This window comes from Carcharodon carcharias, chromosome 8 (assembly GCF_017639515.1).
Source record: "Carcharodon carcharias isolate sCarCar2 chromosome 8, sCarCar2.pri, whole genome shotgun sequence".
NCBI lineage: Eukaryota > Metazoa > Chordata > Chondrichthyes > Lamniformes > Lamnidae > Carcharodon > Carcharodon carcharias.
In genome coordinates, this window is record NC_054474.1 from 165206667 (window position 1) to 165230680 (window position 24014).

Below are 24014 nucleotides of genomic sequence, written 5' to 3' on the forward strand. Positions count from 1 at the left end.
TGCATATAGTGGGCAGATGTTTTAAATAGCAGCATGGCTCAAATCATATATAAGATAGAGTTTACTTTATTCCACAATTCCACAGTGGCCATCAGTTAATGCAAGTGAAACAAGACCAACAGTTTCATTACACACTTTATTTCAGATGATTTATATAATAAAATTGCTGTACTTTATACACACAAGATCGAAATTTCATAATTATAACCAAAGACTGTAGTGTGAGGCATAAACATTTAAAGGTACTATATTCTTTAATTTGTCCTTTTTGCATATAGGATAGTTAGTATTGGTGCCCATGTCCTTACCCATACTCAGGCCCATTCGCCCATCACCCCAATGTTCTTTGACCTACACTGACTTGCAGTTGAGCAACACCTCAATTTTAAAATTATCATCCTTGTTTTCAAATACCTTTATAGCCTTGTCTTTCAATATGTCTGTAATCTCCTGCAGCTCCACAACCCTCTGATATATCAGCATTCCTCTAACTCTGGCCTTTTGAGCATCTCTGATTTTAACCATTCCACCTCACCTCTCTTCCCACGTACCTCTCCTTCCTTCTTTAAAAAAACTCCTTAAAAGCTACCTCTTTGGCCAAGCTTTTGGTCATCTGCTGCAATATCTCGTTATGTGGCTTGACAGTAACTTTGGTTTTAGAATGCCTCTGTGAACAGCCTTGGGGTTGATTTATTTCATTAAAGATATTATGTGTATCAAAGTTCTTTTGATGTAATACTACCACTAACAATCCAGAGTACACGAATCAGTAATTTAAAAGAAATAGGTGACTACTTCCTGATTTATCTCATCTTCTCTTTTACCCTTTAAAAGAATGGCATCCTGGGGAAGTAACAGCTCTGTTGTCTCCGAATGGCCATCATGTTGAATTCAGGTGAGCTGCACCATCTATGTTAACTCTCTCAATGGAACCTGACCCAAATTTCACTGCTTTGCAGTGTTGTGACAGATATAACTGGGTTACAATTGCTTCTCTTGATCCATCAGCTCTAGAAACATGAGAGGGAGCCTCCTTAAAATGTAATTTTCACGTTCTCTCTGTTTCGATGTATAAAAAACTAATTTAAAGAACTTGACATCTTCATGACAAATCCTCATTTATTGTGTCAAACAGAAACTCAGATCAGACCCCATATTGGCCAAAATTTGACTTATATTTGTTGATATTAATTATCTGATTTTTTTTGCAAGTCAGCTTAAAGTAGGACTACCTAAGGAACAGGTTTCATGTCATTATGGATGCAGATGAACCTGTAATTTAAAATTTATTTATTTTCAGGATATCAGAGTCACGAGAAAAGCTGGCATTTATTGCTCATCTGCAGTTGCCCTCAGTTCTATACAACTGACTGAATTTCTAGGCCAACCATGTCAAGACTTTATTGGATAAGGACAGCAGGTTTCTTTCCCTAAAGGGCATTACAAGCATACGAATTAGGAGCAGGAGTAGGCCATTCAGCCCCTCAAGCCTGCTGCATCATTCAATAAGATCATGGCTGATCTGTTTGTGGCCTCAACTCCACTTTTCTTCTTACCCCTTACACCCTGTGACTCCCTTTCCAACCAGGAATCTATCCAATTCAGCCTTAAAAATATTCAATGACCCTGCCTCCAATGCTCTCTGGGGAAGAGAGGTCCACAGGCTCATGATCCTCTCACAGAAAAAAAAATTCTCCTCATCTCCAACTTAAATGGGAGACCCCTCATTTTAATCTGTGTCCCCTAGTTTTAGTCTCTCTGACAAGGGGAAACATTCTTTCAGCATCTACCCTGTCAAGTCTCCTCAGCACGTTATATATTTCAATAAGATTGTCACTTATTCTTCTAATTCCAATGGACACAGAGCCAACCTTTCCTCATAGGATAATCTCCTCATTCCAGGAATCAGTTGAGTGAACCTTCTCTGAGCTGCTTTTAATGCAGTTATGTCCTTTCTTAAATAGAGCAAAACTGTACACAGATATGGTCTCACCAACATCCCTACTTTAATATTCCATTCCCCTTGCAATAAACAATAACATTCTATTTGCCTTCCTAATCACTTGCTATACCTGAATACCAACTTTTTCTGATTCATGTACCAGGACGCACGCCCAGATCCCTCTGTCCCTCAGAGTTCTGCAAACTCTCCCCATTTAAATAAAATGCTGTTTTTTAATTCTTTCTGCTAAAGTGGACAAGTTCACATTTTTCCAAATTATACTCGATCTGCCAAATCTTTGGCTACTCTATATCCCTTTGTAGGCTCCTTATGTCCTCTTCCCAACTTAGCTTCCTATATATTTTTGTGTCGAGAGCAAATTTAGTAACCATACATTCGATCCCTTCATCCAAGTCATTGTAAATAGTTGAGGTCCCAGCACTGATCCCCGTGGCACTCCACGTGTTACTTCTTGCCAATCTGAAAATGACCCATTTATGCCTACTCGCTGTTTTACGTAACAACAGACAGCTTCAAGGTCTTTTTATTTCCAAGCTTCAAAAAGGTACTGAATTCGCAAGGGGCAGGATCTTCTGGTTGGCGAGCAGGGATGGGTGGGGGGCGGGGGGGGGGTCCCAGCTTGCCAACACGTAAAATGACACAGGGTGACGTCGGGTGGAACTCTCAACATTTTCAGGTCAGCAGGGGGAGCAGCCGAGTCGGATGTGCACCCATCAACCTGTCAATGGCCTATTGAGGCCATTAGAAAACCAATTCAGCTCATTAATGGACCTGCCCGTCCAACCTTAAGGCTGGCGGGCAGGCCCGAAGCCTATGCGGGCTTGTGAAAAAAAACAGGAAACCTCATCTGATGGTGGGGTGAGGTTTCATGAGGGTATTTAAATTTTAATGAAGGGTTTAAATAAAAGTTATGGACATGTCCCAACTCATGTGACACAATGCAGGGAAAATTTTTAAACTCCTTTATTAAAAGTTGAAAATCTGAGCCGATCTCCCTGAGGCAGCTCTTAGCCTCAGGGAGATCTGTGCGCTGTTTCACGTGAATAGCATAGATGCATTTAAGGAGAAGCTTGATAAGAGTATAAAGAGAAGCAAATAGAAGGTTACGCTGGTAGATGAGGAAGAATCAGAGGAGGCTTGAGTGGAGCATAAATGCTTGCATGGAGTGGTTGGGCCGAATGACATGAAAGAGCGCACTCCCGGTGAGGGAATCTCCCCCCCCCCCCCCCCCCCCCCCCGTCCGCACAGGGAGCGTATAGTGCTTCCTGGCGGACGTCACGCTGGGCGGGCCCTAAACAGGGGCGCAGATCAGGAACTCGCCTGCTCCCGCTCTTTCCCCCTTGATGGGAGGAAAATTTTGCCCAATATCATGGTGAGATTTTAAGTTATGGAGCTTTCAGCACAGAAACAGGCCATTCGGCCCAACCACTCCATGCAACCATTTATGCTCCACGCTTAGTTTGGTTCTTACCCCAAAGAGGAAACAATCTCTTTGTATCCAATCAATCGGAATCTTTTAGAGTTTTAAAAACCTCTATTTGGCTACCCCTCAGATTTCAGGAGAAAAGAAACCCCTCTTATATATCGTTTCTTGATAGCTTGATCCTCGCAGTCCTGGTATCACCCTTACAAATCATTTTTGCATCCTCTTCATTGCCTCCATATCATTTTTATAATATGGTGACCAGAACTTCACACAGTCCTTCCAGTGTGGTATAAGCAAGATTCAAGTCAAGTTTAGCATCACTTTTCTACTTTTCAATTCTATTCCTCTGTAAATAAACCCCAGGACCTGGAACTTGGCTTGCTTTTCTTATGACCTTATTAACCTGTACCCCTACTTTTAGTGATCTATTTGCACTCCCAGATTCCTTTGCTCCTCTACTCCATTTAGATCCTTATTTTCCAAGTAATATAGGACCACTTTATTTTTCTCGAGAAAACAGGAATTCCTCACACTTATCTATGTGGAAATGCATATTGTATACCTATTCTGTAAGTTTATTAATGTCTTCTTGTAATTTGTTACAGTGCTCTTTGGTATTGATTATTTCCCTATCCCTGATGCTCACATTCTTTGCATTACTAGTCCAGGCCTCTAGATTAATGGTCCATTAACTTAGTCACAACTGTACTATATTGAATCCCCCACATTCTGCCTATTACATATACCCACGCTGTTTCTGTCAGTTCCGAATTGCAACAGATTTTCTAAGATCAAGTGAGTTATGAATCCATAGTTCAGTAGTTTACAGGTTTCATACACACACATGCTTAGAGAGGTGGAGGTTCAACCAGACATATTAATATTAGTTCCATTCAAATTACCTACATCATCCATACATGAGCCCAAAATATTGTCCCAGAGCTCAGTATAAACAATGTCATTATTTCTGGTATAGCAATCATAGAGATCCATAGTGGCAGTCTTTTAAGAATTGTGTAAAAGATAATCATCTAAAAGTAAAAACAGCTTTCAAGTTTTTAGTTTTCAATTGTATATGATTTAACTTTGTAACAGATGCACCTGCAGTTCATTGCAGCACTCCATGTTATACATTCATGGTATCTCCTCTCTTTTGGGAAGAAAAATACTTGGACTAAATTTGGTTGAAATTCATTATGTTTAATTTTACAGAGGTGGTGAATACATATCTATGTAATTAAAAGGCTCTTATCTGTGGCATATCCAATGCAAATGTGGCATGAGGTGTGATGTGTGCTTAATTGTCACACTCAGTAAAAAGTACTTAGTCACTTAATTCACTATTTCTCAAAAAATTCTGATCAAAGGGAGAAAATACCATTACCCTGCCAAAAAAATTTAAAGGGGCTTTGAGTGGCCCTTATGGTTCTCCTGTGATGTTTGCTAAAGGTAAGATTTAACAAAATCAACACGTAAAAAAAATGTACAAATTCCATCTTCCAGGGCTATAATTGCAAATAGTGTGAAGCAAAGTTTCATCATTTTCATGTTCCAGGAGAGACATTCGCATGCTGCTAAAATTAAAATGTAACCAGGTTGGGTGTGCTCTGCTTTCCCTTGTACCGTACAGTAGTGTCGCAGTTATGATACTGGACTAGCAATCTAGAGGCAAGTTGTGAAATTTAATTCAATAAATCTGTTCATTTGTAACCTGGTACAACTTGGGGGGGGGGGGGGGGGGGGGGCGGAAAGAATGTTCAGTGCTTGGCCAACATGAGTAGTCCACACTGTCCAGTTGATGTGTTGGTGCAATCAGGCCAACCAGGAACAGAAATATATGTAAACTTACCAACACTGCACACATCTGGAGAACAAATACTAACAAGGAAAACAATGCAGAATCAGCAATATTTTGGGTCTATTGTCTCTATCATGATGGAAGCAGAGTACCATTGTATGCTTTCAATATTTTTTCCATGTGCCCTTCTCAAAAGAGCAAAAACCCTGCTCTTTTTACTCTTTAGAAAGTTGAGATTTTGTGGTCTTTAATTTGTAACAGGGAACGGGTTTATTACAGCTTTCATATAAGTTGTTGTATATATTGATTAAAGATTTTAAGTGTTTTCAATGGATGAAAGATCTACAAGCCCTTTACGAATATTCTTTGGGCAAATGAGAGAACAACAGTGAGTGAACAATTTCTTTTTCATTGGCTGACTTCCTGGATATATTCTGGAAACTCAGTCAGTCATTGCAGGCTATTAAGTAATAATTAAAATCCTTTAGATATGATCTTGGCTTTTGCTATAGGTAGTTATCACAATCCTAAATGGTTAAAGTAAATCTTATATTTTTTGCACGCATCTGCTTTATTCACAGTTACTTTCACCGGAACTAGGAAGGGAATTTGTGAAAAAATGCATGCTACTTTTGTGAAAGGGGTGAAGTATTACCTACAAGTTCTGGGCAAAACCAGTCTGATCTCAAAACATAGCTTTAGGTGTAGGGAAGTTCTTAAGTATGTAGTAAGAGTGCAGGGTGCTTTTAAGAAGTCTGGAAAACAAACTACGTAGTTACAGATTGCAGTCATTCATACTGCTACATTCAACTCCAGTTAAGCAAATAATTGATAATAGAATATGTCCATGGAAGGACAAGTGCATTGATCTGAATTCTTACATAATCTGTCTCCCAAGGTCAGAACTAACAAACAACATAAAAGCCCATGTGTGGGCACAGTGAAGTTTTAAACAAGGGATTGCAACTTAAGGCTAGAGGCCAGGAACTGGAAACTAAAAATGTTTGAGGTCAGCCTTTGCAGTGAAGAATAATCTGAAAGGATGATCATAACAGAAACAAATGTCAGCTCATGGGACGAGAAGTATGATTGAGCTATGTAAGATTTTGGAATCTGCTTTGGCTGTTCCTCTGAATGTTCATTTGCAGTCTTTGAAATAATGTAGCTTTATGATTTGTATCAGGCCTAGCTTTACCAAGGATTCGTCAGTCCACATTTGGAAAGATTGGAGAAATATGTGATGGCCCATGTGAAAGATGCAATATCCAGTCTTGATTACAAGGAGGCCCTTTGTAACATCTTGGGTACGCTTAAACAAAACTCAATTTTGGGTGGTATGGGCACATTTTGGAACAGAGGACACTCAGAACGCTTATGGAAATGACGAGTGTCACTGTACGCAAGAATATCTAAAGCAGATATCTTTTCTCTCTCACTTTCCTCTTATCTGCAAAGCCATTCCCCTCTTTAATGCCCTGCCTGCTGCCCAGTGTGCATCCAAATCTCCTGCGCTCAACGGTTTGGTGTGTTTATCATTCCTATCTTCCACACAACACAATGCTTTGTCCTCTAACAGCAGCAAATGATGCCAGGAAGCCAAGGTGAGGTGGGGCCAAGTGTTGGACAGGGGTGCACTGCAGTAGAAAATTTAAACTGCTGAATCTGTTAGGCTACTACAGGCAGTGCCGGGGAGCAGAAACCCCAATTCCAGGAAGGTCGGGAACCCTAGTTGTTGGATTTTTCCATGTTCCTGCATAAACAGTTTGGAGCTGTCTAGTAGGACTCCACTCTTGGAAGAGTGGAGAAGTTGTTTAATTGGCTGCTGTACTGGCCAATTCCAATCATGGAAAAGGGTTTTTTTTTACTTCTTTCATGGAATGTGGGCATCCCTGGCTAGGCCAGACTTTATATTGCCCATCCTGAATTACCCTTGAGAAGGTGGTGGTGAGCCACCTTCTTGCACCACTGCAGGCCATGTGGGGGTAGATACACCCACGGTGCTGTTAGGGAGGGAGTTCCAGGATTTTGTCCCAGCGATAGTGAAGGAACAATAATATAGTTCCAAGCCAGGGTAGTGAGTGGCTTGGAGGGAAACTTGTTCCCATGCAGCTGCTGCCCATACCTTTTGAATCGGTACAGGACGTGGGTTTGGAAGGTGCTGTTGAAGGAGCCTTGGTGAGTTGTTACAGTGCATCTTGAAGATGGTACACACTGCTACTACTGCGCATCAGTGGTGGAGGGAGTGGATGTTGAAGGTGTTGGATGATGTGCCAATCAAGCAGGCTGCTTTGTCCTGGATGGTGTCAAGCTTCTTGAGTGTTGTAGGAGCTGCACTCATCCAGGTAAGTGGAAAGTATTCCACAACATTCCTGACCCGTGCCTTGTAGGTACTGGGAAGGCTTTGAGGAGTCACTCTGACAGAATTCCTAGCCTCTGACCTGCTCTTGTAGCTACGGTATTCATATGGTTGGTCCAGTTGAGTTTCTGGTCAATGGGAACCCTCAGCGTGTTCATAGTGGGGGATTCAGCAATGGTAATGCCATTGAATGTCAAGGGGAGATGGTTAGATTCTCCCTTATCAGAGGTGCTCATTGCCTGGTACTTGTGTGGCATGAATGTTACTTGTCACATATGAGCCGAAGCCTGAATATTGTCCAGGTCTTGCTGCTTATGGACATGGACTACTTCAGTATCTGAGAATTGTGAATGATGTTGAACATTGTACAATCATCAGCAAATATCCCCCCTTCTGACCTTATGATGGAAGGAAGGTCATTGATGAAGCAGTTGAAGATAGTTGGACCTAGGATACTACTCTGAGGAGCTCCTGGAGTGATGGCCTGGGATTGAGGTAATTGGCCTCCAACAATCACAACCATCTTCCTTTGTGCTTGGTATGACTCCAAGCAGTGGAGAGTTTTCCCTGATTCCCATTGACTTCAGTTTCACTAGGGCTCCTTGATGTCACACTCGGTCAAATGCAACCATGATGTCAAGGGCAGTCACTCTCACCTCACCTCTAGAGTTCAGCACTTTTGTCCATGTTTGAACTAAGGCTGTAATGGGGTCAGGAGCTGAATGCCCCTGGCAGAACCCAAACTGGGTATCAGTGAGCTGGTTAGTGCTGAGTGCCACTTGATAGCACTGTCAATGATCCCCTTCCATCACTTTACTGATGATTGAGAGTAGACTGATGGGGTAGTAATTGGCCCAGTTGGATTAGGATTTTTTGTGGACAGGACATAGCTGGGCAGTTTTCCACATTGCCGCGTAGATGACAGTGTTGTAGCTGTACTGGAACAGCTTGGCTAATCGTACAGCTCATTCTGGAGCTCAAGTCTTCAGTAGTATTGCTAGGATATTGTCAGGGCCCACCCATAGCCTTTGCAGAATCCAGTGCCTTCAGCCATTTCTATTTATCACCTGGAGTGAATCAAATTGACTGAAGACTGGCATCTGTCATACTGGGGACCTCCAGAGGAGGTCGAGATGGATCATTCACTCGGCACTTCTGGCTGAAAATTATTGCAAACGCTTCAGCTTTGTCTTTTGCACTGATGTGCTGGGCTCCCCCATCATTGAGAAAGGGGATATTCATGGAGCGTCCTCCCCCAGTGAGTTGCTTAATTGTCCACCACCATTCACGACTGGATGTGGCAGGACTGCAGAGCTTAGATCTGATCTGTTGGTTGTGGGATCACTTAGCCCTGTCTATCACCTGCTGCTTCTGCTGTTTGGCACGCAAGTGGTCCTGTGTTATAGCTTCACCAGGTTGACACCTCATTTTTAGGTACGCCTGGTGCTGTTCCTGGAATGGCCTCCTGCACTCTTCATTGAACCACGGTTGATTCCCTGGCTTGGTGATAATGGTAGAGTGGGAGATGCAGGGCCATGAGGTTTCAGATTGTGGTTGTATATAATTCTGCTGCTGCTGATGGCCCACAGCGCCTCATGGATGCCCAGTTTTGAATTGCCAGATCTGATCAAAATCTATCCCAGTTATCACGGTGCTGGTGCCACACAACACGATGGAGGCTATCCTCAATGTGAAGATGGAACTTTGTCTCACAAACAGATGGTCACTGTCATGGATCTGCAACAGGTAGATTGGTGAGGACATATTGTTTCCCTCACCTCCTGCCACAGACACAGTCTAGCAGTTATGTCCTTTAGGAAGTGGCCAGCTCGGTTCAGTGGTGGTGCTACTGAGCCACTTGGTGACAGACGATGAAGTCCTTTTGTGACTTTGCCATCCTCAGTGATTCTTCCAAGTGGTGCTCAACATGGAGGAGCTGAGGGGTGATGGGAGATGGTAATACATGTTTGTTGCCATATGGTCTGGAGTTGATATGGACAACTCCTAGGGCTTAGCCGTCCTGACTGCACACCACTGTGCCAACACCTCTGGTGGACATACCCAGTGGTGGTGTCCGGGACGCAATCTGTTAAGATATCTGTCAAGCCGAAGATTGCTGCTTGATTAGTCTATGAGACAGCTTTCCAAATTTTGGCACAAGCCCCCAGATGTAAGGAACATTGTACAAGGTCGACAGAGCTGGGCTTTCTGTTATCCAGTTGAAATCCTTTTAGGTTTTGTTGTGGTTTGATACAACTGGGTTTTTACACCAGCTTTTTAATTCCAGATTTATTAACTGAATTCAAATTCCACTTGCTGCTGCAGCAGGATTCGAACCCCTGAGAATTAGCCTGGCCCTCTGGATTACGAGCCGATGAAATTACCACTCACAACCACCTCCCCTACAAACTTAATGCTCAAGGGGCACAGATGGGATGGGACATGACACAGAACAGACCCACAGGATTTTTTAAAAACTGCACTTAACCATGAATTGCATTTACATTAAAATGTTTTGAAACAATTCTATAAGTGTTAGATTTATTGCTAAATTAATTAAAAACTTATTCTAAATTTGCTGAGTCTTAAATTAAGAGCTTTAATCCAGAAAGTTCACAAGGATTAAAATATTGAGCAAGATCTTATTTTACTTTTGAGTTAATATAATTCCCCACTCAAAACATTTAAAAGATTATTGATTTTTCCTTACTTTTGGAGATCAACTCATTAATATCTGATCACCCTTTCTCATTGTTGATTATATTCTTATCTTTACACACTAGCAGATCCCTATGTCATCCTTCATGGTAATCAGAAGAAAGTCATTTCTGGACGACAACATGTTGTATATTGTAATCCACAATGTTTTCTAATTCCTGTTTATCTGACCTTTCATGTCCTTCCAGGGTCATAAAATCTAACATGGCCAGAACTGAAATCCGATCCGGTGCTCTCTCTCTCTCTCTGGGTAACTGCTATAATTAGCCAACAATGGGAAGTTTTCTATTTCAAAAAAATTTTTTTTTAAACTTGTTCATTACTGGTTCAGTGATTCCTAGAATTCTCAGCCAAGTATTCCTTTTAACCAGAGGCGACTCTTGGACAATTTTGGACTTTGTTCCGGGATCTGGACAGGGAGCGCACTGAAGCTGTTGGACGGGGGACCCTGTTCAGCTGTCTGAGCGGGAACGGGAGGGAGTACGGTCGGACTAAGAAGAGAGATGGGATATGGCAAGAACGGTGGTTCTCGAACTGGCCTGAGCGTCCGACGTGAAGCAAAAGCAAATGGAAAACTTAAAAATGCAAAATTATTATATCAAATAAATATAACAAATGGTGAAAAGTGAAAATAAACAACATTTCTGAATCCATAATTCGTGTGTCCCCCCCCCCCCCCAACAAAACATCTCCACTGCCACAGGCAGTTTGCTGTAGAATGAGAATATTCATGATTCCCTTTTAACTTGGAGATTCCCAAATCTCTGATAAGGCACACATTCGTCCTACTTTTCACAACATATATTTTCTGGCAGCGTGGAGAGTTTTAAAACACATTTCCGCCCGTTGGCGTTTCCCTTTTGCATCTGCCATCAGTTACAAACCAGTTTGGGAAAAGGAAGCGACAGGAGTTCGAACAGCTGGAAGCGCCGCTGCCCGAGTTCAGCGAGTCTGGCGGGCGGCGGCGGGTTTGTGACGTCCCACGTGTGTTTGTGTGTTGCTTGCATTGGTTGCCCGGGCAACCATGTAACAATGTTCATTCGGAGGACTCAGCCCGGGGGAAGAGCTTCCAGAGCCAGAGGCAGGGGAAGAACAGAATGGCGAAACCAGTCGAGAAGGCACCAAAGGACAGGGTGCATCAACTGGCGATTGATCGTGAGACGATCAGGAAGGAGCTGCGCAGTCAGAAACTGCACACCAACTTCAACATCAATCCCCGCACCAAATGTAAGTAAGTTGATCGGAGTGAGCCAGCCCCTTGGGATGGGAAACACGCTGCCAACCAATTAGCCGATTCCAAGAACATCCCATGCGTGGGAATTCAAATGGGGGGGGTGGAAATGAACACGAAACGGTAGCAGAGAGGCTGTCACTTGGGGCAGTAGCCTGGGGGACAGGAGTTCAAATCCCGCCACCTGCAGCTGCAGAATTTAAATGCAATTATTTTTCCTCCTTTCAGTAATGGTGACTTTGTACCTATGGGATTGTCCGAAAAACCCATCTGTTTCATTAAGGTCCTTCAATGTCAGAAATGGTCCAGGTCTGGCCGATATGTGAATCCAGCCCCACAGCAAGGTGGTTGACTTCTGTTTCAAGGCCAACATTTCTTACCCATCCTAATTGTCCCTGCTGGAGTCACATGCAGGGTTTGGCAGATTTCCTTGCCTAAAGGACATTGGTGTACCAGGTGGGTTTTTAATGACAATCAATGTTAGTTTCACGGTGCTGAGACTAGCTTTCAATTCCAGATTTATTAATTGAATCTAAATTCCATTAGCTGCCGGTGGGATTTGAACCTGTGACCCACAGCATTAGCCTGGGCCGCTGGATTACTAGTCCCCGGGGCATTACCACAATGCCACCATCTTCCCCAACCCAGATTCTTACCTGCCAATTGAAATGACATGGCAAGCCACACAGTTGTGTTCAGGAAAGTTATTCACATTCACCTCTGCAATGATAGTTTGTGGTGGGTGGTAACCACCAGTCTTGCCAGCAACACCCAAATCCTGTGAATGAATTTTAAAAATTCACAACAGGGTTGGTCAGGCTTTTCACAACCACTGGATTTTTCAAAGCACTTTACAGTCAATGAAGTACTTTTTGAAGCGTAGTCACTGTTGTTATGTAGGAAACACAGCAGCTAATTTTCACACAGCAAACTCCCACAAACAGGTATGTAATAGACTTGATAATCTGTTTCATTGCGATGTTGATTGAGGGGTAAATATCGGCCAGGACACTGGGGATAACTCCCCTACTCTTCAAAATTGTGCCGTAGGATCATAGGATCTTTTACATCCAGATTAACAGGCAACTAGGGCTTCAGTTTAATGTTTCATCCAAAAGACAGCAGCTCTAACAGTGCAGCAGTCCCTCGGTTCCGGCCTGGGGCAACAGGTTTGATTTTTGTGCCCAAGCCCTGGAGTGGGACCTTATGACCCAGAGGCAACAGTACTACCCACTAAACCACAGCTGACACGGTGGAGAGAACAGACACTTCAAAGTTTTGGGTTAGGCCCCTTATTCAGCATTGGAAATAAATCTGTAAAGGAAGAGACAGCTCTCCACACCAAGCGAGGAAGCAAGACAAAACAAAAACAGAATTACCTGGAAAAACTCAGCAGGTCTGGCAGCATCGGCGGAGAAGAAAAGAGTTGACATTTCAAGTCCTCATGACCCTTCAACAGAACTAGGTGAATCCAAGGAAGGGGTGAAATATAAGCTGGTTTAAGGTGTAAAAACAGGTGCACAGCTTTCCTGGTTTTTCTCCAGTGAGCACAAATAACCATGAGAAGATGAACCCCTGTACTACAGCCAATCCCTCGGTGTCTGTAATTGATTCAGTGAATGATGCCGCTTTTTGAATAATCTTACTGTGATCATTTCAGCTTTTACAGAACCCATTGGCACAATTTCCAAAAGGTTAAAGAAAAATCAATGGGCCACACATTCTTGCTCAGAACAGTGGTTGCAATGTAGAATGGCCTGTAACACAATGAAACCTTTCAAGGTGACAGCTGGCTTACACCTATACTTTAGGAAATTTATACTAAGAATTCAGGTCAAAGTGCCAAAAATATGAGGCCGCAAACTGTTCAGGAGAAAACATCATCTTAGACAGCATAGTAGTGAAATTAGGGGAAAAAATGATTGAAAATATCTTCATTCATTGCTTTTACAAGGAAGACAACTTTCTTAAAAGGTCAGGAAATCTGATTTAAGGACAGGCTCTTTTACAAATGATGCTTGGAGCATCAAATGTTTTATTGGGGAGGGAATATTAATTTTAAATAACATCAATGTGCCTATTTTCTTGTAGGCAATTACTGCCTAAATGTGTGCCCTGCATTTATTTTCTCAACAGTTCACTGTATAACAGGAAAACCTAATGTCCACACCTTAGACATGGAAGGCGAGGAGGACCGTATGTACCCATCATTTATTTTACCTAACATTTAATATAGGATTTTCCCGTGTTGTGCAAAAGTTATTTTGTATAATTAAATCTGAAGATGGTATCTATATATTTATTTCTGTTTTTAGAGAATTTAGCAAAAATACTCTGGCGGAATTTTTTGGAACCAAGGATGAAATACACATTTCCACAAACAGAAGCGCAGGAGATTGGCTGGATAACTACTCCATTGGTAAGGATCTGGAAACCCCTAAAAAATACAAAGAGGAAACACTTGAGGGTAAAATTCTATCAGGAGAAAGCAGATTGAGTGGAAAAGTTCAACAATAAAGGAATTTGCAATTTATAGTGAGGCATTTTCACACGAGGCCAAAAAAGTGGAGAATACCAATTCTCTAACTGGCGAATAATCAAGTTTCATGCAACTGATTTGTGAATTGTAAGTCAGTTCTTGACACAATCTGTTATTTTGTACCCCAGTTATGTTGTGGGTTTCTCGTTTGTGATCCACTATTTTTGGAAAGACCAGTTTTAAGATGCTCGATGCAAGGCCAGATTGAAAATCAGATCACCAATTAGGGCAGACAGAAATCGATAGGCACCCCATTCATTACCTTAGACATTCACTTCCTCTTCCACTGGTGCACCATGACAGCAGAATGCATGACCTACAAGATGCACTGCAGCAACTTAACAAGGCTTCTTCGACAGCATCTTCCAAACCTGCCATCTTTACCACCTAAAAAGGGCAGTAGACGCAAGGGAACGCCAACACCTGCAAGTTCCCCTCCAAGACACATCACCATCCTGACTTGGAAAATAAATTACTGTTCCTTCACTGTCGCTGGGTCAAAAGCCTGGAACTCCTTCCCTAACAGCACTGTGGGACTATCTTCACTACATGGACCATCACGGTTCAAGAAGACAGCTCACCATCACCTTCTCAAGGGTCACCGGGAATGGGCAATAAATGCTAGCCTTGCCAACATTGTCTGCATCTCATAAACAAACAAAAAGTAAAAATATAAAAGTCTGTCATGGTCCCTCTCTGCAGTGTTCCCACAGAAAAATAGGGCAGTAGGTAAAATGTAAAGGAAATAATTCGATAGATATAAAAAAAAAGCACGAGTATGAGAAGTACTGATAAACCTACCATCTAGCCTAAAATAGACTTTTAAAATCACTTAAATTGCTGAAATTAAAATAGATCTAAACATTCACAAATTAATAGCTTCGTTATCAAGATTTGTTTCAAACATTACTAACCCAATTTATAGTTCTTGTGTCCCGGAGGAAGTTCCTAGCCATGACTGCCTGCACTTCTGAAATTCACATCAGGTCAAGAATTATATACTGGTTGTGCATCAAATGGTCTATTCTGAGCAAGATGTTAAAGGTATAATCTCAGGAAATAATTTATTCAAGCATTTGTTTTCTGTAAACATTAATTCGTTGACTAATTTCACCTAAAGACATTTCACACAGCAGAAAACAATCGTATTTGAAATCAGGCAAACGTAATTTATGTTAACGTTTATTGCATTCTTCGCGCCCCCACATTCCCCTCTCCATTCACCCCCGTCTCCATGCTAATGACAGGCAAATTTCTCCTGAACACATGCTAATTATACTCTGGTGTGGGTGCTGGGGAGACCAGCTTAGCTTTCTCTCTTTTGGGAAGTTGCTCAGTATAGCCCCAGTAGCATGGCTGAGATTAATGAGGCGCTGAACCAATGTCTCTTCACATCTTCAAACGTTATGATACAAATAGTACAAGTTAGCTTTAGCTCATGATCTACGTTAAACATTATTCATCACCTGAGTTCTGAATAATAGATTCAGGCATTTTCTTCTATACAGCTAACAATCATAAAGCATGAAATTTATAAAACACATTAAATGACCTTAATAGTTTTGGAAAATTTTTTTCTTTAGTTGGAACACATTGACAAGATGCAAATTTTTTGATACCCAGTATAATCAGTTAAAATATCAATTTCTCCTATAGATAGGCACAGATCTGAAGGATCGGAGACTGAATTTTCATCGTCGTAGTAATGAAATTACGAAATTCATGGCACAGTCCTCCCATCGAAAAGAAAATAGCTAGGAAAAATGGTATTAGGTTTGTATCAATGTTGTTTGCCATTTTACCTTATCTACTCAAACGTTGGTGATTATAGGAGAAGGGAAGCCATGTACTTAGAAATAAGCAGCAAGATAAATGTAACCTGGCACATTAGGGAAGAATAAAGTATACATCGTGCCGAACAACTGGGAAAAAATGAAGTTTTCTTAACAATTTATAAGTTGACATGGCTATGCTGACTGAATGTAACTCTCGGTGGAATGTAGTACTTTAGTTTTTATGAAACAAATTTAGAATTTAATTTTAGGGTGATGTTCCTTAAGAACATAATACAAATACAAAAAATACTTCCTACAGATGCATTCTTGTATAGAATGAGCTTTGAGATGCTCAAAGCTCTCCAAACATGGGTGTCTCACAACTTTCTAATTGAAATAATTTTAAAAGCTGCAATAAGTAGTATCTTGATAGGGGCTGCTGTTGATGGGGGAAACTCACACCATTTTATTGTTCAGCCTCAGCTCCTAGCCTTTAATTACATCTACCTCTGTGGTGTTACACAACACACAAGAAATAGGAGCAGGAGGGGACCATATGACCCGTTGAGCCTGCTCCGCCATTCAGTGCGATCATAGCTGATCTTGGTCCCTAACTCCATTTTCACGCATGTTCCCCATTTCCTGTAATTCCTTGCAATACTCAAAATCTGTCTATTCCAGCCTTAAAAGTATTCACTGATGGAGCATCCACAGCCCTCTGGGGTGGTGAATTCAAAATATTCACAACCCTTTGATTTCTCCTCATCTCAGTCCTGTGCCCCCATGTTTTAGATTCCCTGACCAGCAGAAACAATCTTTCACCGTCTACCCTATCAAGCCCCTTCAGAATTTTGTAGGTTTCAGTGAGATCACCTCTCATTCTCCTAAACTCTAGAGAACATAAACTCAATTTATTTACCCTCCTCTCATCATAGCACAACCCCTTCCTCACCCTAGGGACCAATTTAGTGAACCTTCAATGTACCGCCTCAAATGCAAGTATGTCCTTTCTTAAATGTGGAAACCAAAACTACGCACAGGGCAGTATTCCAGATGTGGTCTCACCAAAACCCTGTACAATGGTAGTAAGGTTCCTTTACATTTGTACTCCAATCCCCTTGCAATAAAGACCAATATGCCATTTGCCTTCCTAATTGCTTGCTGCAGCTGTATGTTAACTTTCTGTATTCCTTGTACAAACACACCTAAGTCTCTTCGAACATCAACATTTCCAAGAATCACACCTTTTAAAAAATATTCTGCTTTTCCATTCTTATGACCAAATTAATAACTTCACATTTCCCTACATTATATTCCACCTGCCATCCTGTTGCCCACTCACTCAACCTGTCTCTATCTCTTTTGCAGCCTCTCTGTCCTCTCCAAAACTTACCTTCCCACCTAGCCTGGTATCATCAGCAAACGTTGATACATTACTCTCTGTCTCTTCATCTAAGTCATTAATAGATTGTAAATAGGTGAGGCCCCAGCACTGCTCCTTGTGGCCCTCCACTATTCACTATCTGCCAACTTGAAAAAGTCCTGTTTTGCCCACTCTTTGCTTTCCCTGTTAACCAACCCTCTATCCATGCTAAACTATTACCCCCACCTCCATGAGCCCATATTTTGCCTATTAACCTTTTGTGTGACACCTTATCGAATGCCTTTTGGAAGTCCAGGGATACTACATCTACTGGTTCCCCTTTATCTACCCTATTAGTTACATCCTCTAAAATCTTTAATAAATTTCTCAAACAGGATTTCCCATCCCAGGCAGGAAAGTGTAATTACAATGGGGCAAGTTTACATAGGCAGTTTCCGTTATAAAATGTGGGCATAGAAATTTAGAATGGAAACATAAATAGACGGATAGAATGTAGGAATTTAAAGTGGTGACTATATTATGCCTGGGATTCCCACCAGACATGGCTGACAGGGCACTCCAACGTGTGCAATCCATTTCATACACTTCTGCTCTCACCATCCTCCTCCCTCCCAGAACCAGATACGGGTGCCCTTGTCCTAGTCTTCCACCACCAGCCTCTGTATTCAACGGATCAGCATCTGCCATTTCCACCAACTCCAGTGTGATGCCATCATCAAACACATCATCCCCTGCCCTCCCATCAGCATTCTAAAGGGACCGTTCCCTCTGTGACACCCTAGTTCACTTCTCAGACACCCCCAATACCCCCTTCCATTCCCTACGGTACCTTTCCATGCAAGCGCAGGAGATGCACACCTGCCCTTTCACCTCCCTTTTCAATGTCCAAGGCCCAAAACTCCTTCCAATGAACCAGTGATTTACTTGTACTTCTTTCAATTTAGTATACTATATTCGCTTTTACGTGGTCTCCTCTACACTGGGGAGACCAAATGCAGACCGAGTAACTGATTTATGGAACATTTCCTCTCAACCCGCAAGCATGACCCCAAGCTTCCGGGTGCTTGTCATTTTAATTCTCACATTGTTCCCACTCTGATCTTTCTGTCCATGGCCTGCTAAATTATTCCAGTGAAGCTCAATGCAAGCTCAAGGAAGAGCACCTTATCTTTCAACTTGGTACACTACAGCCTTCTGGTCTCAATATCGAGTTCAACAACTTTAGATCATATCCCCTGCCTTCAACTTGCTCTAAGTGTTTTTTCCTTCGTTTTGCTGGGTAGGTCTTGTCTTGATTTTTTTCTTTATGCCTTCATGTTGCATTCAGATGGATTTGGATTTTATGTAGCCATTCACACCTCATTTGGGCACTATCTTTGTTTCTTTGCTATGGGAACACTACCACCTGCAAGTTCCCCTCCAAGGCACACACTATCCTGACTTGGAACTATATTGTCGTTCCTTCATTGTCAGTGGGTCAAAATACTGGAATTCCCTTCCTCACAGCACTGTGGCTATACCCACACCAAATGGCCTGCAGTGATTCAAGAAGACGGCTCACCACCACCTTCTCCAGGGTAATTAGGGATGGGCAATAAATGCTGGCCTAGCTGTGAAGCCCACACTCCGAGAAAGAATAAAAGAAAAATCACCACTCTCTTTGGCTGTTACATCATGAAACACCTGTTATTTAATTCCCCCCTGCCCTGCAATCTGTCATAGACCTTTCCTTTTGTTCTTTCTGCCCCCTCACTCCTTCCACTGGCTTCTACATCCATGTCTCCTACACCCCATCTCAACTATTAAAATCATTCACAACACAAAAACAGAACTACCTGGAAAAACTCAGCAGGTCTGACAGCATCGGTGGAGAAGAAAAGAGTTGACGTTTTGAGTCCTCATGACCCAGTTTTTATTAAAATCATTTATTGGAGTCATTGCTTAAAACTGGTTTCCATAACTGAACATCTTGTGATTTGCAGATGTTTCCAATAAATTAATACTTCCAACCTTTGCTTGGCTCAAACCTAATATTGTATAAGTGAAAACCCCTTCTGGATTGATGTCACAAAAAAAAACTTGCCACATTTAAAGCTTTTACTCTTTTCCATATAAAAGTTACTGAGGCTATAATCATTTCAAGCACCTATATTTTATTAATGTATAGTTACTGGCAACTGCTTCATACTTAAGACAGTTTAAGTTTGGACTTTTGTATCCAAGAACTCCATCACTGTAAAGTATCTCAATGAACAAACTTGGGAAATGTTAATTATTAAACTTGGCCTCCATTTATGTCTGCCTATTAGTGTGGAATTTTCTTGTAGAACAGATACATCTTACAGCAGTAGGTCTCAGCCTTTTTTAGCTAAAGAATACTTTTTCAAATGGATTATAAACATGCACCACCCCCCCACCCCCTCCCCGGCAATGTAAGTGGTAACACCATATAATACATGTAATATGAATACGCTGCATGTAAAGAGTGTTTTAATAATGCTTTTCAGAAAAGATTTTCTTCCTTGCGACTCTCAGTGTCCTCCATGCATGCTCCCGACCGAGACAAGACAGCCAGACCATTCTGTGCTGCACGAAGCGGACACACTCTGCTCCTTCCCCACGCTTTCACATTATTTGGCAGACCCTCTGGAAAATCTCAATGGAATGAACCCCAATATGAGAAACCACTTTCTTACAGCATGACATTAACAAAATGAGTAAGAAATTAATTCCTTCCATATTTTGTGGAAAGAAAAAGACGGAATATCTGTCGGTGCTTGCAAAATTTTGTTCTGTAGTTACACCAGATATTTACACTTCTAACGGTAAGCCAGCAGAAAAATAACTACACTTATCACCTTAAAATAGTCCAATCCAGCACAATTAGCCTTTCCTTGTCATTCTTTTTGGATCAACGAGCCCAGGGATAGTAGTGAATCAAGTGAAAAATAAAATAATATTCCACTCATAGCTGTGTAGCAGATATCAGCTAAAAGCTGTGAGAAATAGACTAAGTTTACTAAATTAGCACATAGCTGCACTGTTGTAGTAGTTTAAGCAATGTATAGTGGTAAGAGCAGAGAACAGAATAAAGTTCTCAATCTATAAAGCATCAATTCCAAGCTCATTGACCAAATAAGCAAAGTGTTATACTGCAATGGATTCAAATAAAGAAGCCTTGCTGCATTTACACTGGGCTTAAGGAAATTAGCCTTCCTCCCTGCAACTTGATAAAATCATAAATAAGTTTTTATTTCTGGCATGCCCCACCTTTTGCCTTAGTGACAAAAAGTGCATGAATTCAAAGAAGCAATCTTGATATTTGGAATTTGTTGTTGCATATTCAAGCTGGATATCCACTTCTGCCACTGCCAATACATTGTGGCTGCACTGTGCATTATCTACAGGATACACTGCAACAACTCACTAAGGCTTCTTTGACAGCACCTCTCACCTGCAACCACTGCAAATCACTGAGAAGAACAAGGGGAGTAGGTGGATAGGAACACCCTAACTCCAAGTCACACACAATTCTGACATTGGACATTAATCACCGTTCTTTCAATGTTGATGCATCAAAATCCTGGAATTCCCTACCTAACGGCTTTGTGGGAATACCTTCACCAGATGGACTACAGCAGTTTAAGAAGGCAGCTCCTTCTCAAGGAAAATTAGGGATGGCCTTGCGAGTGATGGCCATAGCCAAAAATTTTTTTTTATTTTAAAAAAGTGTCAGTAAGTGTTACACCTCTCAAACTGTCTGAAGCAAGGACATATAAAGGCATGCTTTGGGCAAGGCCCAGCACAAACATGCGTAGGTCAGACATAAAGTTCCTTGCAATACAAAATAGCAGATGTAAAATAAATGAGATTTTAATTTGTGTCACAGACTCCATTTGCTTATGCTTCACATGCAGAAGTCTGCAGCGTGATGAAAGGGGTCAACATTATGTAATCTCAACCTGGAAGTTTTAATGCCTTGGAACACTGGCTACTCTTTAATATATACAAACGTCGCATTAATTGCTATAGTTGAACAGAACTGGTAAGGTATCACTTGATTTGATCAACAGTAAATGTCAGGATTTATTCTGCTGTGGACTACAGTGGACATTCACAGCTTGGACATGGACAGAAATATGTAGCTTGTCAATGGATAGCACACTTTATATGAAAATAATAATCTAAACCATGAGATAATCCAAAAAAAAACTTAACATGTTCAATAGTGTCTGCATCACAGAGTTGCTGCATAGGTGTTATATAGTAAGATGGACAGAAGGCATGCAGACTAATTTCAAGACTATAATAAAAGTAACTATTGCTATTTATGCATTTAACATTTGTGTACTCACTCATCACAAACCCAAACAAAGGAAAATCAATTTTAAGTGCATCTCATTACATGCAAGGAGCCCTACTGCTTTGGAAAAAAATGGAAAAAAAAAACAGAAAGCAGATTATCTGAGTCAGTTTACATTTATTTTACTATATGTAGTTATACAAACAGTCACAGTTTTCTTCTATGAGAAGAAGTTAATAACCACAGCATTGGCAATTGAAATAAACAAGCCATATACTGTATACTTATTAGAATGGAAAGAGTAGTTTAAACCACAAGGAGAAAAAATAGATTCACATAATAGCTGACATTACTGTGGTTAGTTTCATTGTAAATTCACATTGACCGCACTTTTTAAATAACATTGGACAAAACATGAACACTTGTGATTTAACAGTTAATAAACAACTTTGATATCAATTGCTCAGAAAGATAGTGATCTTTTATATTCAAAAACCTAACCCACATAGGTTAAACTAACATAAAAAATCATGTAGTGACCCACTTGATTTTTAAACCAGAATAGAACACAATATCAATTTGATATGTCTTTTTGAACACTTTCTGATACATACTGGAACTGGAGAACTGCAACATCCCAAAGAAAATTGCAACCTTTGCTACACTGTTTGCTAGAAAGGTCATATGACAAGATGTCTTTTATAGCTTCTTCATGCTTTTTGCAATTGGCTTAAATTATGTAACTAGGAATCTCATTGCTAAAAATTTTTGAATTTTTGTATTCCAAAGGAAGGAATTCATTAGCCGGGGACTTTGCTCTACCTGACAAAATAGGTTTTTAAAAGGCAAAATAGTAACTTAATCCTCAGCTTCTATAACATGTACCAAATTAGGAGCATCATTACTGATTCATATATAGAAGAAAACTACCAAGGAAACAATGTATTTTGAAGGCCAATTATAAAAACATTACTAATTAATAACATGATGCTACAGAAAGCAAAAAAAAAATTCAGATGATCTTGTTCATCACATTGATAAAATGTACAAGAATCACATTCTTGTTAATTGAACTTTGAAGTTAAACGAAAAATGCCATTTATTTATTCAAGGTGAGGCTGTGTGTATTTACATTTTATAAAAGCTAATCAAAATAAAGAATCAGGTCCTAGAACGAAAGGTGCATTTTTCAAAAAACCAAATCTACCACCTTATATTCAGTCTCCATTGTTTTGTGATATATTCTCACACATAGCACAGTACCCAGGAAACAAACACGCAACAGTATATTCTGAGCTTATTACTCTACACAGTACCTTGATTAGGCATCACGGTTTATTCCCTTAGTCATTCATAATGACCCAAGCCCAGCACCAGAAATGTGCATGGTACTGTTCGTGGATATCTGAACTTATGACATTCAAAGCTTAGCTGTGTTGACACATAAATAACAATACTTTAACACAATGGGAAACCTGACAAACTAGTGATGTGCAATAGAGAGGAACTCATTAAATTCACTGGAATTCCACTTGGCATCAAAATACCTACAGTAAATACCATTTCACACAACCTAAAATTTGTTGTAGCTAGCACTTGAAACGTTTACATCTGATATTTGGTAGCATTACAATTTAACATATAGTATAGTTTTATAGAATAGCCTTTACATAGACCAGATATCTTTTGGAAACTCACTGTATGGAGTTATACTGAATATTTATCACAGAAAAGGTCACATTTTTGAAGTTATAGTAATATGAGAATGTCTCTCAAAGATGAGCATGTTATTATTGCAACAACTACTGTATTTCACCAATTAACTGCTTCAAATTATGTTTTTATATGTTTCTGCAATATAAATTCTTTTGTTAGTATCCGGTCACTTATGCCTTGAAAAACAATAACTGTTTTAATGTGTCATTTTTATTATATATAAAAAGTCTAAAATCAATTTATATTATTCTATGATATAATAAACTATCAATTTCAAAATCTGATAAACTAAAACTCTGTAATCTAATAAAATAATCAGTGCACATTTACTTACCACCTTTAACACATTTAATTTAGATTATTTCAAATAAGGATGAAAATTGTTAATAATGGGAAGTGCTGGAATAGTTGTGGATTTAAAATACTGATTTTAAGGGGTGTTAAAAAGTTTTAGTCACTCATATTGTTCCATGTTACTTATCGTACTTCCAAACCAGTTTCTTCCAATATTATTTGTCATTCTACATACAGGTATTGCTCCATTAATATATCCCTTGATGATGACATCAATGTCACTTGATATATGTGCAAAACCAGTATAGAATGGTAACATACTGTGATCAGCAAAAGCAACAAAAATTGTTTTAGGAATGGGGAATACATGGATCTGTTTGAGAGAAGGGGAATCAAGTTTCATTCCTACTGTCGTGAAAAATCCTCAAAAAGATGGCGGAAGCAAACAGACCATAAATCAAATGAGGATGAGAACTGGACAAAATTAGCTTTGTGCAATCAGGTGCAGGTT

General features: G+C 40.4%; 1 protein-coding gene across 2 annotated transcripts in view; it reads left to right on the forward strand.

The window, feature by feature from the left end:
- fam183a (family with sequence similarity 183 member A) overlaps positions 1-24014 on the forward strand; it is a 43712-nt gene that overhangs the window by 16301 nt on the left and 3397 nt on the right. Inside the window, exons 2-5 of one of the 2 annotated variants that reach the window (XM_041194301.1) lie at positions 835-895; positions 13629-13688; positions 13808-13911; positions 15688-17069. In XM_041194301.1, coding sequence (XP_041050235.1) covers positions 874-895; positions 13629-13688; positions 13808-13911; positions 15688-15789 — 288 coding nt within the window. In that variant the 5' untranslated portion in view covers positions 835-873 and the 3' untranslated portion in view covers positions 15790-17069. Of the gene's footprint in view, positions 1-834; positions 896-11335; positions 11489-13628; positions 13689-13807; positions 13912-15687; positions 17070-24014 lie in introns of those variants that run through there. The other variant, XM_041194299.1, reaches the window with a different exon arrangement.